Here is a 15,149-nt window from a genome sequence, read left to right on the forward strand (position 1 = left end):
ATGACGCTGTTTCAAGCTTAATTAGCGATGGCTTTTAGCCACATGCTCCCACTAAATCAAATTAGAACTAATAGATTTATTAAGCAATGCACACAGTTTCATGTCAGCCATAGTAATACGAATTAAGGTAGTTCAAATTAGGCCAAAGTTTGTAGCCATAGTAATTCAAATTGACTGAATTCAAATTACATCCAAATAAATCGAAAAGCCTTGATTCAATTTATATAGCTTGGTGTTTCAATGTAAATCGAAATAACCTTCATTCAAATTACATTTCACCAAATCATACCCCACTAAATCCAAAAATCCAGAAAAAATAACGCAGGCTATCGAAATGGAAGACGACCCAAATCGAATCTACGATCGGATGGAATTGCACATATCGCTGATAGCGTGCATGAAGAGATTAGTAAATAAAATTTTTTTTTATTTTTTGTAAGAAATAAATAATTGTTAGTGATGATATTAAATCGTTTAGAACTTGATTATTAGAATAATTAGAATGTCTAAACTTTAGTAGTAGTTAGAGTATTAATTTAGGGGTAATAGTGTGTTAGCTAGAAGCTGCTTAGTGATATTAAATCGTTTAGAACTTGAATATTATAATTGTTAGAGTATTTAAATCTCGAATAGTGGTAAAAGTATTGATATAAGGATAGTAGTGTGTTAGAGTATTCAAATCACAAATGCATGTTGGATAAGGGGTAACTAAGTATGTTGACCAATAGATTTAACATGTTTGATTAGAGTTCATGATTTTTTATTATTATAAGTTTAACGAGGTTAGAACTTGCAAATCTTCGTCGCTACCTATGACGAACGAATCGTACTTCACATCATTTCGCAACACGAAAATCAAAATTCTGTTGAATAACTTTTTCACCTGTTTCACGTCTTACAGCCCCAATTTTCGGATTATAGTATTCTGAAACTCGGTGAAACTCGTTAAAGATTTGAAAAAGACATTAAGCGGATCCTTATTAGTAAACTTAATTCTAGAATGCATTTTTTTTCTTAATCGGTTCTCTATAGTGCACCAAAACTATAAAACTCTCATCACTAGTCATTACATGTCACTATGACGAAGAATTCACATTCAACAGCTATTTATATACATTTACACCATAGTAAATCAAATTAACTTACATCCATTTATATATCTTGCTAAATACATAGTAAATCGACTTGCCATATATGTGTCGATTTATTCGTTACATTATGTGCGTGAAAAATCGAATTAAACTCGTTCGACTTACTAGGAATTTTAATCATGCATGTATAAATTAAATGAGAGTGATTTAATTTGCATGTCTCTCTACTAAATCGAATATAGATGCTTCAATTTACTACCAACGATACTAAATCGAGTATGAATGCTTCGATTTATATAAAAATGTTGATTAAAACATACACGCAACGTTTTTTTGTTTAAGTAATTTGCGTAAATTTAAATTCACAATCAGTTTATTTAAGTTTTTATCTATGTTTTAAAAAAATTAGTTAATGTCAATTTAAAAAAAGTTAATTCTCTTACATTATCCGAAGAAATTAAAATAATTTAGTAATTTACTGATGTTCGAATTAATTAATTTAATCTTTAATTTTTTAAAATAACTAACTTATTGACTTTTGTTAGTCTATTATATTATTAATCCATACAAAACTTTCACTTCACAATAATGCTTTGTGGACAATAATTAAATGTCCCTATGTGGTATTGTCGGGGTATTCATTAATGTTGACACATGAACTTAATTATTATATATCAAAAGGAAAAAGTTTGGTAACCAAAATTTTTCAGCCATAATCAGCCAAAATTTTTCATATTTTACTTTATTTATATCATTTAATAACAATTTTATTTTTTACTTCACTCTCTTATCATTTTACTTATCACCGTTTATTCTACTTATCACCATTCTTATCAAATCTGCTAATTAATGATATTAATTAGAAAATCATATCCCTTTTTATTAGGCACTATTGTAATCAATACTTAATATTCCTTTTTATAATTTGATTTTTATATATAAAAATATAATAAAAATTAATAATAATTATATTTTATTATGTAGTTCAAATTATTTTACATATATACTAATAAATCATGATTCAAAATATTTTAATATTTTATTTTTGAAGTCATTATACATTTAAATCAACGTATAATTTTTAAATCACCGTCTTTGATAATTTAAAAATTTATTTCATGTTTTTTAAAGTGAAAATGATTTATTTTAATTCACATATATTTCTAAATTTTACTATAATTAGATTTGAAAAAAAATGTCAAATACCTAAATTAATTTATTCAATTGGCAAATTTATTCATAACATCCACAAGTTCATACACATAACATCCATAATTAAGTAAGATACACATAACATCCAAAATTTTATATTAATAACATCCATAATTTCATACTCATAACATTCATAATTTCATACATATAATATTTATAATTAACAAATTTTTACAATTAATATTACCAAATTTTAAACTATGTGTCTTGTTATATATTTCAAATTATCTTACATGTACACCAAAGGATCATAATTTTAATATTTTTTGTTTACTATTCATATGTATACTTATTTATTGATTTTAATACGACGAATTAATAATTATTTTTTAAATTTTATTTTTTAATTTTATAATAACCTATATGTAAAATATGAGTTGTATACCAGAAGTTGTTAAATTCTCTAATTTAACATTCATATTTTTATACGTATAATATTTATAATTTTATATATATAATATCCATAATCAATAAATTGGTGCTAATTTATTATTATTTATTATTTTATTTTGCAGGTCATGAACCAATAATTTTAGATATTTTTAATTTTCAATAAATAAAAATTGATCAAATTTAAAATATTTTATTTTTTATAAAATGTATTGAGGTGATTTGAGTTTTTTTTTTAATTAAAAATATAAGAATTTGAAATTTTTATTTGGAAGAAAAAAATTATACAATTATAAATACATGTAATAATAATGAAGGAGAAATTTTTGCAATTTGATTCACATTAAATTTGGAATTAACTTTTTGTATAATTAAATAAGGAAAGATAATTAATGATAGAAAGAAATTAATTACATCAATTAAATTAAGAGAGTGATTCACACTCTCTTATCAATGCAAATACTATTAATCATATACATTTATTTATTATCTATAATATTTTGGTTACGTAGCATTGCCCATATCAAAATTAGTAGACACTAATTAAGTCATATGAAATTATAAACTAATTTTAAGACTATAACTAAAAGCTATCTACATCAACTAATTACTGCAAGAAAAATTAATTTTAGTAACCATTTATTTGATCTTAAATAATAATAAAAATAGTCACTAACATATTTGTTGATAATTAGATATTAGTTATTTTATTATGTTTTGTTACTAAAAATTTTAGCATCAATTATAAAAATTATCGATAAAGACTTTTAGTGATCGCAAAAAATCTATAAATTTTAGCAATTATTTTTCATCAATTTTGTGTGGCCACTAAAATTTTATAATACTGAAATTAAAATTATATTTATTGTTAGTTGTTATTTTTATTATTGCTAAAATAATACTAAAATTTTAATGATGTTCATTTTTAGTTCTCATTTTTATTACGTTAAAATCTTGAAATTAATTATAATTATATTATATTCAATGTTTTTACATGAGAGACAACAACCTATAAAATAAAATATTTCATTAAATTTAGAATATTTACACAAATTTCTTTTAAAAGCTAATAAATCATAATACAAATTTAAAGAACTCAAATGCTATAAGCCTATAACTATTTTATATTAGTATTTATTATTCTTAGCTGCATTCTTCTCTATATTTTCCATCCCAAGTGCAACCACTATTTTCTTCAAGATGGCTTCTGTAGGCTTTTCTAAATGCCTTCAAGACACCTTATCATTTTCCCCACGTTTTGGTTTATCATGTAATAATTATTATTTTAAAACCCATAAGTAGATAAAGTCGAGCAGAAAGATTTCAACAGGAAAATAATTAAAATTAAAATTTTATTCATTCTCGTTTACTTCACTTGCGTGTGATAGAAGCCTTCATCGTACTCACAAACTTCTCAGACATTGCTGCCTACAGCATCACAACAAATGATGATCTTTCTATAATAATCTAATAATAAATAATAAGTATGATGATTTTTCTAATTAATTCTTGGGTCCATTTAGTGTACAGATGTGTTTTGGTACAGATTTATAGATTTTTGTTTTTATTTGGTTGTTTATTAATTTAAAAGCGTATCACTAAAAGTGTTGCTTAAAGAAAAAGTGTTACCCTTAATCGTTAACTTGGCTCTGATACCAATTTTACTCCGAATAAGTTTATGATTTGTATAGATCCGATTGGTGATACTGTTGTTTAATTTTACTCCGAATAAGTTTATAATTTGTATAGATTCGATTGGTGATATTTTGTTTAAATAATTTGCAAATTCATAAACAACAGTATTGACCATTTCTACTATTACTAGTATTTATAATTCTGATTTCATTTTTATAGTTTTTCAATCTTGTTTTAGTTTGTAATATTCTTTTTTGCATGGATTATTGTATATAAAATCTTTTATCTGTTTGTCTTTTTCTTTAATATAATTTTTCAAATCCTCAAAAACTTCTTTTATTTCTACACTTTCTGTTGTTTCTAAATATCTTTTTAATTTTTCAACTTCATTCTCCATTTTTTCTTTTAACAGCTTTAATTCTTTTAAGTCATAATATGGTTTTCCAGGCATTTATAAATTTTTTAAGTTTAACTCCAACTTGTTTATATTTATTCTTATTTCTACCCTTTTTATTATAAGGTCATTAATTTCGATCTGAAGATTATTTAATTCCCTTTTATACTCCTTTATTTTACTTTTTAATTTTTTCGTCCTTTTTCTTTTTATTTTATTTTCTGGTCTTTCAATCTTTGTATGCTTCATTATTTACCTTAGAATTTCTGCAAATTCTATCATCGATTCATCACTATTTTCTAGAGATTCTATTAATTTTTCTAGCTCTTCAACTTCTCTTTTTAACTTGTCATAGATTATTTTTAGAGCTTCAAATGCTCTTTGATTTATTTCAGAAAACTGTAAATAATTCAACCGATTTTCTCTTTCAAAGAGCTCTTGTTTCTTGTCTTGATAAGTTACATATATTTTTTCTTTATTTATTGTCATAATTTAGTGTTTAGGGTTTCATTTAATTTTTCGACCTTTTTTGTTAATTCTTTTATTTCAGAATTTTCTTCTTTAGTTTTTAACTTAGATAAACTTAAAGGGCTATTAATTTTAGATTCTCTTATTTGAAAATTCGATAAAATTAATTTTCCTGATGGTTCTTTTAATAATAGAACTAGGTTTTCAATAGCCTTATATTTTGGTATTTCTGTTTTTACAATTTTCTGAAATAATTCATCGACATAAATTCTTTCTCTGTTTTTAAATATTATACTATGATGGCTATTTGTTAAAGCATAATTTATTGCATATGTAATTGAAAATGGTTCATCGTCTTGTTCCATTAGATTCTTTCTGTGGAATTTATAAGCCAGACTTATAGATCTTCCAAGATTTTCAGTTGATAAAGGTATAGCATATCCAAGATGGGCATTAAATTTAACATTTACGTTTTCCAGGTTTCCATGAACAATTTCAATTATTTGATCTATTGGGTCATCAGTAATTCTTTTGTCACAGATTGCTAAGCTTATTGGTGAATTAATTCCTTTCATATATGTAGATTTGATTAAGACTTGTATAGTACTAATATGAATCCATCCAATTTTAGATCTTTTTTGTTGATCCTTAATTTTCTCGATCTGTTTACTCAATTCTTCATCATTTATCAAAGCTATTTCAAGTTCTCCATTGGCGGATTTTATCTTTATAGGGGCTTCTAGTTGAATTTTTCCATAGTATATTATATTTTTTCTATTAAAAACTTCTTTTAAAAGATTTTGTTTATTAAAATTTTCATTTGATTTGAGATTTAATTCTGTTTTTAGAACAACCTGTTTTTCATTATCTAATAAAGCAGTTAATCTATAATAATCAGATTCTCCTGCTAACACTACAAGAAACGTCGTTAAAATCGACGGCCAAATCGACGGCTTAGCCGTTGATAATATTGAAATTCGACGGCAAAATAAACGGCGCAGTTGGTCGCTATAAAGCCTGTCGATTTTTCAAAATGCTAATAAAATCGACGGCTTTCATAGCCGTCGATAATAATCTAATAAAATCGACGTCCATTCCGTCTGTAATATGGGTGTGAGAATTTTACATTCTTAATAAAATCGACAACATTGCCGTCGATATTATTATTTAAAATCGACGTCCTTTCTGTCGATAATTGATTTAATAAAATCGACAGCCTTTTTGTCGATATTTAACTTAATAAAATCAACAACATTACTGTCTATAATATGTTTAATAAAATCGACACTGTTGCCGTCGATATTTAACTTAATAAAATCAACATCATTGTTGTCTATAATATGTTTAATAAAATCGACGCTAAAGCCGTTGATATAAGCTTGAATAAAATCGACAACATTGCCGTCGATTTTAATAGTTATATGTTTTAATTTTTTTTTCTATTTGAAAAATAGTAAACCGTTAATATAAATAAACTTTTAAATATAAAATAAAATTTAAACAGAATATTAGATAACAAGACAAATAAACTTTTAAATATAAAAATAAAATTTATACTAAATATTAGATAATGAGTTTACAAACTTATCAAAATAATAAATAACCCTCTAACATAAAGACTCAAGACAAGATAAATAACTAAACTTAGACTTATATTCGTTTAAATTGCAATCTACTAATAATACAAAATATTCAAAGTAAAGTAATTAAATAACCTACTCATACTCGTCTAAATAATCATCTAAGTCATCAAAATCGTCGTCAGAATCATCCTCCCTTTGAGAACTCTGTGGTTGTCCTGGTCGCTGCAGAATAGGTGGAAGTTTTCTACCTGGGGTTGGGGTTGGGACTGGGGCTGGGGCTGTGCTTTTCTGAGAGCTTGGGAAAGTAAAAGGAGGAGGTGGGGGAACACGTGATCCAGAACTACTAGGACCCATGGCTCTCACATACTCAGTCAAACTGCTCAACTGATGACTAAATTGATCCATCTGTGAGTTACTGGTGTTGAGATCCTCACGCAAGGATTCAACAGTCTGTTGCCACTCTCTTTTCTCCCTTTGGTAGCGGTCTTCAAGCTCTCTATATTTAGCGGCATGTTGTTCAACTTCCCTATTGAGTATTATGATTCGTTCTCTAAGATCCAAAACATCAGCGCTGGTGGTCGTGGTTGGCCCATCAACTCGAGGCCGCACCATGGAAGAGTCCCTTACCTCACCCATGCCATATACCCTACCTCTTTGTTTTCCACCCACTGTCTCAATCCATATGCTTTCCTCAGAGACAGGCGGTGGATCAATTACACCAGCCTCTATAGCAGCCTGCCGCTCTTGGTCAGCCTGAAACATACGCTCTTGAAATATATCCTACAATGAGGAGAAATTATTGATAAACTACTATAAGTATTAATAATGTATAATAATTAGATAACAAAATAGTTACAATTAATAAAGGTAAGTTACCTTTGTCTTTCGGGAGTGTTCATCAACCCATTGAGTCCTATCCTCTTTGCGAGTATGAGTGTGCTCAAAAAACTCATCCATACGTGATTGTCTTCCAAGTGAATGATTCTACATAATGTAACCAAATTATCATGTAATATGGGATGTATTGTACTAAGCAATTGATTAAGCAGAAAATAAAACTCAGCAGTTTGCATCAATTCAAGAAGAAACTAGATCAAGATCATTATTAAGAACAGATTTCACTCTCTATTGATTAAGGCTTACCAAAGCACAACCAGATTTCACTCTCTTTTGGTACCAACTTATAGAGCATATGTCTACTTCAGTAATAATCCAAATTGGTCATTATGCCATAATAAAAAAAAAGGTACTTAGGTACCCTTCAATGGCCCCCAACATCATGTCTTGCAATTCATGAAGCACAAGATAAATAGATAATGACTTACTTAGAAGACTGCATACAGTAATTAAGTAACACTCTTACATGCATAAGCATAATAATTAACTATGAAGCATGATCATAATTGGAGTTAGAAAACCTTGGCTTAGTCATCAGAGACAAAATAATGATGTCTACTTTAATGGAATAAATATTATTGCTCGGTGCTGACTTACTAAATCAGAAGAAAACCAAGATTAATGGTTGGAAAAGTTATAAGCAAAGTAGTAGTTCATTGTTAAATGTTTAATGTACTTGTTTCTTTCTCCTGCAAGATTTAATAATTGATTAATTATATAAATAAATAAATAATGTGGGGTCCAGCAAATGGGCCAAGGAAATCAGTTAAACTCCCTCTTCCAAAGAAATAATTGATGATTGCTTTGTTTTCATGTGTGGGATGGGAGATATGTTATGTGCAGTTCCCACTTCCCACTGTGCTTGCTAGCAAAACAAAAAGCTCTCATCTTTGTATATTTGGAAAATAGCAGCTTGATGATATCAGCATGAAGTGTGATGATGATCCATATACTGTGTCCTTTCTATGTATAGTGCATGCAAATACATATTATTTATTTTATCAATTTATATTCAAATTCTGTATAATATAAATATAAATTACAAATTCTATAAGCAACTTACTAAGCGTAACCTCGCTTCTGGAAAGGTGGTGCCTCCTGCAGTGTGAAGAGAAGTACCTCGAGTCGATTTCCTGGCAGTTGTATTTCTTGCCTGTAATTGTCTATAGGCATCAGTGTTCCAACGTCTCATCAATTCACCAAGAACTTCTGGTGGGATCCAATATGGACGGGCACCTTTTTTGCGAATGGCATGGAGCATACCTCGCAAGCGCTTGGCAGCCCTAAACCTCCAAGCTTGATAGATATCATCCTCTTCCGTATCAATAATGTCAAAGCATTTCTATTTTAAAAAAATCATTGGAATAAAATTTAGCCTCTGAACAGATACAAATTTATTTTGTTGATAAATAAATAACAAGTAATGCTGAGTTTAACAAGTAATAATAATCTAAAGATATCAGAATTCTCTCTAATAGCAAAATTATGTAAAATATTAGGATAAAACAAAAAACAATAATGAGGTTTAGATAAAATTAGTTTAATAGTACTATTGTCGAGAATCCAATGGGTGTCATGTTTGATGTTTGTGAAGATTTAAATTCAAATCAAAGGTTTGCACATGGATGGCAGCAGGGGTAAACTTCAACAATATTAGGCTTTAATAATCAAATGAAGCAGAAGAGAGTTCATTAACACAGTAAAACAAGGTAGATAAAATTTACCCTCCACTCAGTCCACCATATTTTCCGAATATCATCATCTGCCTCATCAAAACTCAGCCAAGGCTTGTTGTAGTTTTCTTTAAAAACCTGAGAAATACGCTTCAATCCAAGCTTAGGTGGGTGCCAACTACATCAAAAACCAAAAAAATGATAATGACATATTACTTAGTAAAAATGAGACATGTTATTCATAAAATTTAAAGCAAATAACAAACCATTTGGCACCATCATATCTAAGCTTTGGAGCACTTGTGCTGGAGTGACCAGTGGCAGTGGATGCTCCTTGACCCTGAGCATCTTGGGTACTATTAGATGTGGTTTGTCTTTCCCCACAAGATCCTGGTCGACTGGGAGCTACAATAGCTGGATCACTCTGCACACTATGTGAGGCAGTATTGAAAGGTTCATTGGCTTGTTGAGTGCATGATCTTGGCACACCCGGAGTAGGCATCATTTGTATCTGAGGCTCCTGACGGGAGGGGGTAGTAGTAGCAATAGGTGGCGGTCTCCCATTGGTTGGAGCAGTCGTGTCAAATGATGACCCAACGAGAGAGTATGGATCCGCATGCAAGTCAAGGGGCTGACCAGTAGAAAGCCTAGGCCTCCCCTTTCGGCCTCGGCCACGGCCACGGCCACGGCCACGGCCACGGCCGCGATCTCCGTCTCTACCAACCATATCCTGTACACATTAAAATAAGCAAGTTATTATCCATACTAATTAAAGTAAAATGCAATTAAAAAATGAATAGCAGAGGAAGAAGAGAATAGAAAGCAATAAAAAATGAATCTGAAGTTTGATTTAGTATTTGGAAAATTATTACAAGCCTCGAGTCTTCTACCTAAGTCAGAGGCTATATATATATATCAATTAGTCTTCATCAACTGCCATAGTAACTAACATAACTAAATTACTATATCTGGAAATTCATAACTAACTTCAACCAATTCTATTTTGACAGCAGAATCTGGTTTCCCATTATCTCTTTCATGCTTCCAATACATTATGCATAGTGCAGCAACCAGATCAATTTGTTCAAGAAATTAATACTTATTTTGATTTATCTGGTTGCTCCTTCTATTGTCTTATTGTGCATCTCCGGTTTCCCTCCAGCTGACACAATTATACACAACAGGATCCTGATAATAACATCTGCTGCTCCTAACAAAACCCATAAATCATATTCATCACACCCCACCTATTATTTCTTTATTTTACTAGGATTCTTAATGTAATCATTTATTCTAATCAGATTAAGAATGTTATTGTATTAAAATATTACTTATGGTATATAGCTAGATATGGTAGAGATCATAGAATCTGAATTTGGTTTTCGAAAATATATATTAAAATAAAGTTATTAGAAATATAATTATTTATGTTCTATTTTAACTACATGCGATTTTCAAAATCAGATTTGATTTCAAAAGGGAAAAAAACCTATAATAAATAAACAAATTGCGAATTAATTAACCATTCTGATGATAAACTCCATATACAGATTAAGAAAAAGAAATCACAAAACAAAAATGACTTGAATCCAAAGTCATCACAGTATCACACAGTTCAATTGGACTTTAGTCATTGGACAGAGTTGCATGTCATTTTTTGGCAGTTGGAAACTTACAACTAAAACCTCAATCCGAGAATTCTGAACTTCCATCATCATCAATGTAAGCATTATCGTCATCATAGTTCTCAATGTCATCGTCCTCCTCATTATTTACGTTAGGAACCTGGAGGTCAGCTACTTGAAGTTGTATCATATCAACATCTCCTGACGTAGATGCTAATGATGGTGGAAACTCGGTTTCTGAAATGATCCTAGCATGTGGAGGCTCATCATTCTGATACACCTCAGTTTCAGATTCATTTTGTGCCTCCTCCATTATTTTTCATGGTTTACATGTAATCACAACCTTCCAATTAGACTTACAGCCTTGTGGATATGGCATGTAATACACTTGTCTAGCTTTTTGCGCAAGAATGAATGGATCGTAACTCCCATATCTTCTAGTGGGTAATACTTCAATTATTTTGTAGTCTTTGTGCCTACGCGTTCCCCGAGGCCTAGTAGGGTCATACCACTCACAGTAAAACAAGGTGACTCTTAAACTAACAAGACTTGGATATTCAACAATCAAAATCTCTTTAAGAGTGCCGTACCAATCAGATGCATCATTCCCTCCATCACCTTTAACATATATGCCTGTATCATCTGTCTTCTTTCCAGATGCATGCTCAGGAGTATGAAATCTATACCCGTTAACCTTGAACATACCAACACTCGTGGCCCTAGTTTTTGGCCCGAATGCTAAACTCAATAAATGAGGACAAGTTATGTCATTACTGGGATTTTTTACCTGATTTTGTCAAACAAAATATAGTATTTAGAAAAACAAGATTTACTTTGACATATTTTGATACAGTCAACAAAATGTAAAAACTTACATGCTCACGGAACCATGATGGAAAGTTGGATAAAGAATTATTGCTCCCATGGATATGCTCGTATTGACTTCTAAATGTATCGACTTCAGGACAATTCAACAAGATATGTAAATGAGCAGCTTTCATTTCCATACTAGTTAACCATCTGTCTTTGTTGGCTCCCCCAGCAATACCCGGTTGATCAAAAATAGAAAGGGTAGGCTCAGATGAACTTACACCACTATCATCATTCCGATTCGGCCTTGTTCTCTTAGACATGACATGTGGCTCAAAGTAATAAGAACAATAACTTGATGTCTCTCTAGCCAGGTATGCTTGACAAATTGAACCCTCTACTCTAGCCCGATTCTTCACTGATATCTTATATGTGCCTATTTCACGCTCAAAGGGATACATCCACCTATACTGAGCTGGTCCACAAACACGTGCCTCATATGCCAAGTGAACTGGTAGATGCTCCATTACATCGAAAAAAGCTGGTGGAAAAATTCTTTCTAACTTGCACAAAATAACAGGAATATTAACTTCCATTTGTACAAGATCGCTAACCCGAAGAGTAGATGAACAAAGGTCCCTAAAATATTGACTTATTTCGGTCAACGGTTTCCACACGTGGTCTGGTAACTCTTTGAAGGCTAACGGAAGCAAACACTCCATAAATACATGACAATCATGAGTTTTCATCCCAAACAATTTTCCTCCTTTGACATCGACACACCTTTGTAAATTTGAAACATATCCATCTGGCATTTTCAACTCTTGTACCCATTTACAAACATTTTTTCGTTGTTGGAGTGTCAAGACATAGTTGCCCTTAGGCTTTGCCCAATGACCTTCGCGTACCTGCACCAAATTCAAATCTGGTCGCTTACAAAGCACAGCCATGTCTAACCTTGCCTTTTCATTGTCTTTTGTTCTTTCAGTATCCATAACAGTATTCATTATGTTATCAAAAAAATTCTTCTCAATATGCATTAGATCCAAACAATGACGAACCAAATGATCTTTCCAATATGAGAGATCCCAAAATATACTCCTTTTGGTCCAATTGTGTTCCACTCCATATCCGGTCAATCTCACTTGTCCTCCTGTGTCAACTATTTTAGGATAGTGTCTAACTCTTTCCCAGATCTGTTCGCCACTAAGCCTAATAGGAGGTCCTTCATCCTCCTCAACATTCTTCTTAAAACCAACTTTATTACGCCTATAAGGATGACCTTCAGGTAAATATCTCCTGTGACAGTCAAACCATGAATTCTTTCCGCCATAATCTAACCAAAAGGCCTTGGTATCCTCCATGCATACTGGACACGCTAATCTTCCCCCCGTACTCCAACCAGATAACATTCCATAAGCAGGAAAATCGTTAATTGTCCACATTAATGCAGCCTTTAACTGAAAATTCCTCTTGCTATGAATGTCGTATGTTAGGACGCCTTCATCCCATAACTCTTTAAGTTCATCTATCAATGGTTGAAGATGAACATCAATTTTTGCTTTGGGATTTTCTTTTCCGGGTATGATGCACGTTAGGAACAAAAAAGGGTCTTTCATACACATATGAGGTGGAAGGTTATAAGGGGTAACTATAACAGGCCAACAAGAGTACGGTGTGCTAAAATGAACATTAGGAGAAAACCCATCAGAACAAAGTCCAAGTTTAACATTACGCGGTTCGCTTGCAAAATGAGGATGGTTGGTATCAAAATGTTTCCATGCTTCACCATGGGAAGGATGTGTCATCACGTCGTCATTTCTGCGATTTTGGTGATGCCACAACATATGAGGGGCAGTACTCATTGATGCATACAACCTTTGTAGCCTTGGAATCAATGGCAAATAATGCATTCTTTTATATGACACCTCTTTATTTTTTCCCTTCCTAGGCTTAAATCTCTGCTCCCCACAAAATTTACATTGTCTAAGATCTTTGTCCTCTTTGTAATATATCATACAACCATTGACACAACAATCTATCTTAACCTCCTTAAATCCAAGTTGGGAAACAATTTTCTTAGCTTCATAGTAATTAGCAGGAATTTCATTTGGAGTTGTTTGCATTTCTCTAAACAAAGTTGCCCACTAGTCAAAAGATCCCTGAGATTGGTTTCCCTCTGATTTTATACTCAGCATCCTACTAGCAAGTGACAATCGTGAATGGATACAATTTTCCCACAAGGGTTTACTAACTGAATCTAAGAGGTCATAAAATCTCTTGGCATCTCGATTTGGTTCCTCCACTGTTGGTTGCATGTACATGTGAAACTCAGGTTGCAAAGCATCAACAACCATCTCATGATAACGATCAAAATTTTCTTCCCATGTAACACCACCTAATTCAGAGCTACTTTCAATATCTTCTTCTATCCTAATCTGATTCTCTGTGGGTATCTCTTCTCCATGCTCTGTCCAAACCCAATAATTAGGTTTAAACCCATGAGTATATAGATCAATCTTAATGTCGATCAACTGTTTAAACGTCCCACATTGACATCTGGCACATGGACACCTAACTAAACCTCCTCTGAGAAATTCATGAGTTCTAGTACACACATCCACAAATTCATTTACCCCTTTAATAAAACTGGGTTTAAGACCCCGCCTCTGATCATATGTTCTATCATACATCCACCTTCGGTTCTGGTTTTCCATTATTAATGAATTTAATTTCCTACATATCAAAAGGATAATATTCACTTTTTAATTTTTTTATTCAACGAGAAACCACAACAAATAAATCTTATCATCAATATAATTTATACTTTTACTATGAATGGTTTACACAAACAAGCATACATAAGTAAGTATAGATAAGCATGCATAATAAATAAAAAAGTAGAAGGTTAAACCTTGAATACCTTTTTTGGGAGTCTTAAACTCTACCAATACTTTGTGATAGTGTATATGCTGAAGAACCAAATACTCCACTATTGTTTCTTTGATCAAAAGATTCTATTGACCCACACCACTACAATTCCCACTATGAAATGCTGCATAGAAATATCAAATATTGCAAAAGAGTATATCAGAATCTTGAGTTCGGTAGCAGAAAACTGAATATTCTTTCAATATTGATGATTTCTCATACTTCACAAAGAAGCAGAAAACTAACTAAGCTCCAAGAAGCTAAACCAGAAAACAGAATCAGCTAGTAACAAAATGCTTAATCAGTAACCGAATATCATAACAAATTGCAAAATCAACACATGAAGAATAAGCAGAAGTTGGCAATTGCTAATACCTGAGCTGAAATTACAGCAAGCAATAATTGAAGAAATGAAAAGGGTAGTGTACCTGGTCATAGGA

The 15,149-nt window shown here is 31.2% G+C and overlaps 2 protein-coding genes across 2 annotated transcripts; both read right to left on the bottom strand.

Moving 5' to 3' along the window:
• Window positions 1-6,905: 6,905 nt before the first annotated feature.
• On the bottom strand, window positions 6,906-11,112 carry LOC110263027 (uncharacterized). The gene is made up of 6 exons (XM_088488650.1): window positions 11,029-11,112; window positions 9,610-10,073; window positions 9,395-9,521; window positions 8,734-9,012; window positions 7,650-7,757; window positions 6,906-7,553 (listed from the first exon to the last, which is right to left on the bottom strand). The coding sequence occupies exons 1-6, from the start codon at window positions 11,110-11,112 to the stop codon at window positions 6,906-6,908; spliced, it is 1,710 nt and encodes a 569-aa protein (XP_088344776.1).
• Window positions 11,113-11,287: 175 nt separating this feature from the next.
• Window positions 11,288-14,495, bottom strand: LOC148566066 (uncharacterized). Its single transcript, XM_088487360.1, has 2 exons — window positions 11,844-14,495; window positions 11,288-11,755 (listed from the first exon to the last, which is right to left on the bottom strand). The coding sequence occupies exons 1-2, from the start codon at window positions 13,902-13,904 to the stop codon at window positions 11,288-11,290; spliced, it is 2,529 nt and encodes an 842-aa protein (XP_088343486.1). The 5' UTR covers window positions 13,905-14,495.
• Window positions 14,496-15,149: the final 654 nt, after the last annotated feature.

Source organism: Arachis ipaensis, chromosome B5, assembly GCF_059453495.1.
Source record: "Arachis ipaensis isolate K30076 ecotype BB chromosome B5, ASM5945349v1, whole genome shotgun sequence".
NCBI classification, from domain to species: domain Eukaryota; kingdom Viridiplantae; phylum Streptophyta; class Magnoliopsida; order Fabales; family Fabaceae; genus Arachis; species Arachis ipaensis.

Coding starts and splice junctions, on each gene's coding strand:
- LOC110263027 (XM_088488650.1), bottom strand. CDS start 11,112: ATGAGGAGGACGATGACATTGAGAACTATGATGACGATAATGCTTACA. Junction 10,074..11,028: donor TTCAGAATTCTCGGATTGAG/GTTTTAGTTGTA, acceptor TAATGTGTACAG/GATATGGTTGGTAGAGACGG. Junction 7,758..8,733: donor CAGAAGCGAGGTTACGCTTA/GTAAGTTGCTTA, acceptor TACATTATGTAG/AATCATTCACTTGGAAGACA.
- LOC148566066 (XM_088487360.1), bottom strand. CDS start 13,904: ATGCAAACAACTCCAAATGAAATTCCTGCTAATTACTATGAAGCTAAG. Junction 11,756..11,843: donor CATCATGGTTCCGTGAGCAT/GTAAGTTTTTAC, acceptor TGACAAAATCAG/GTAAAAAATCCCAGTAATGA.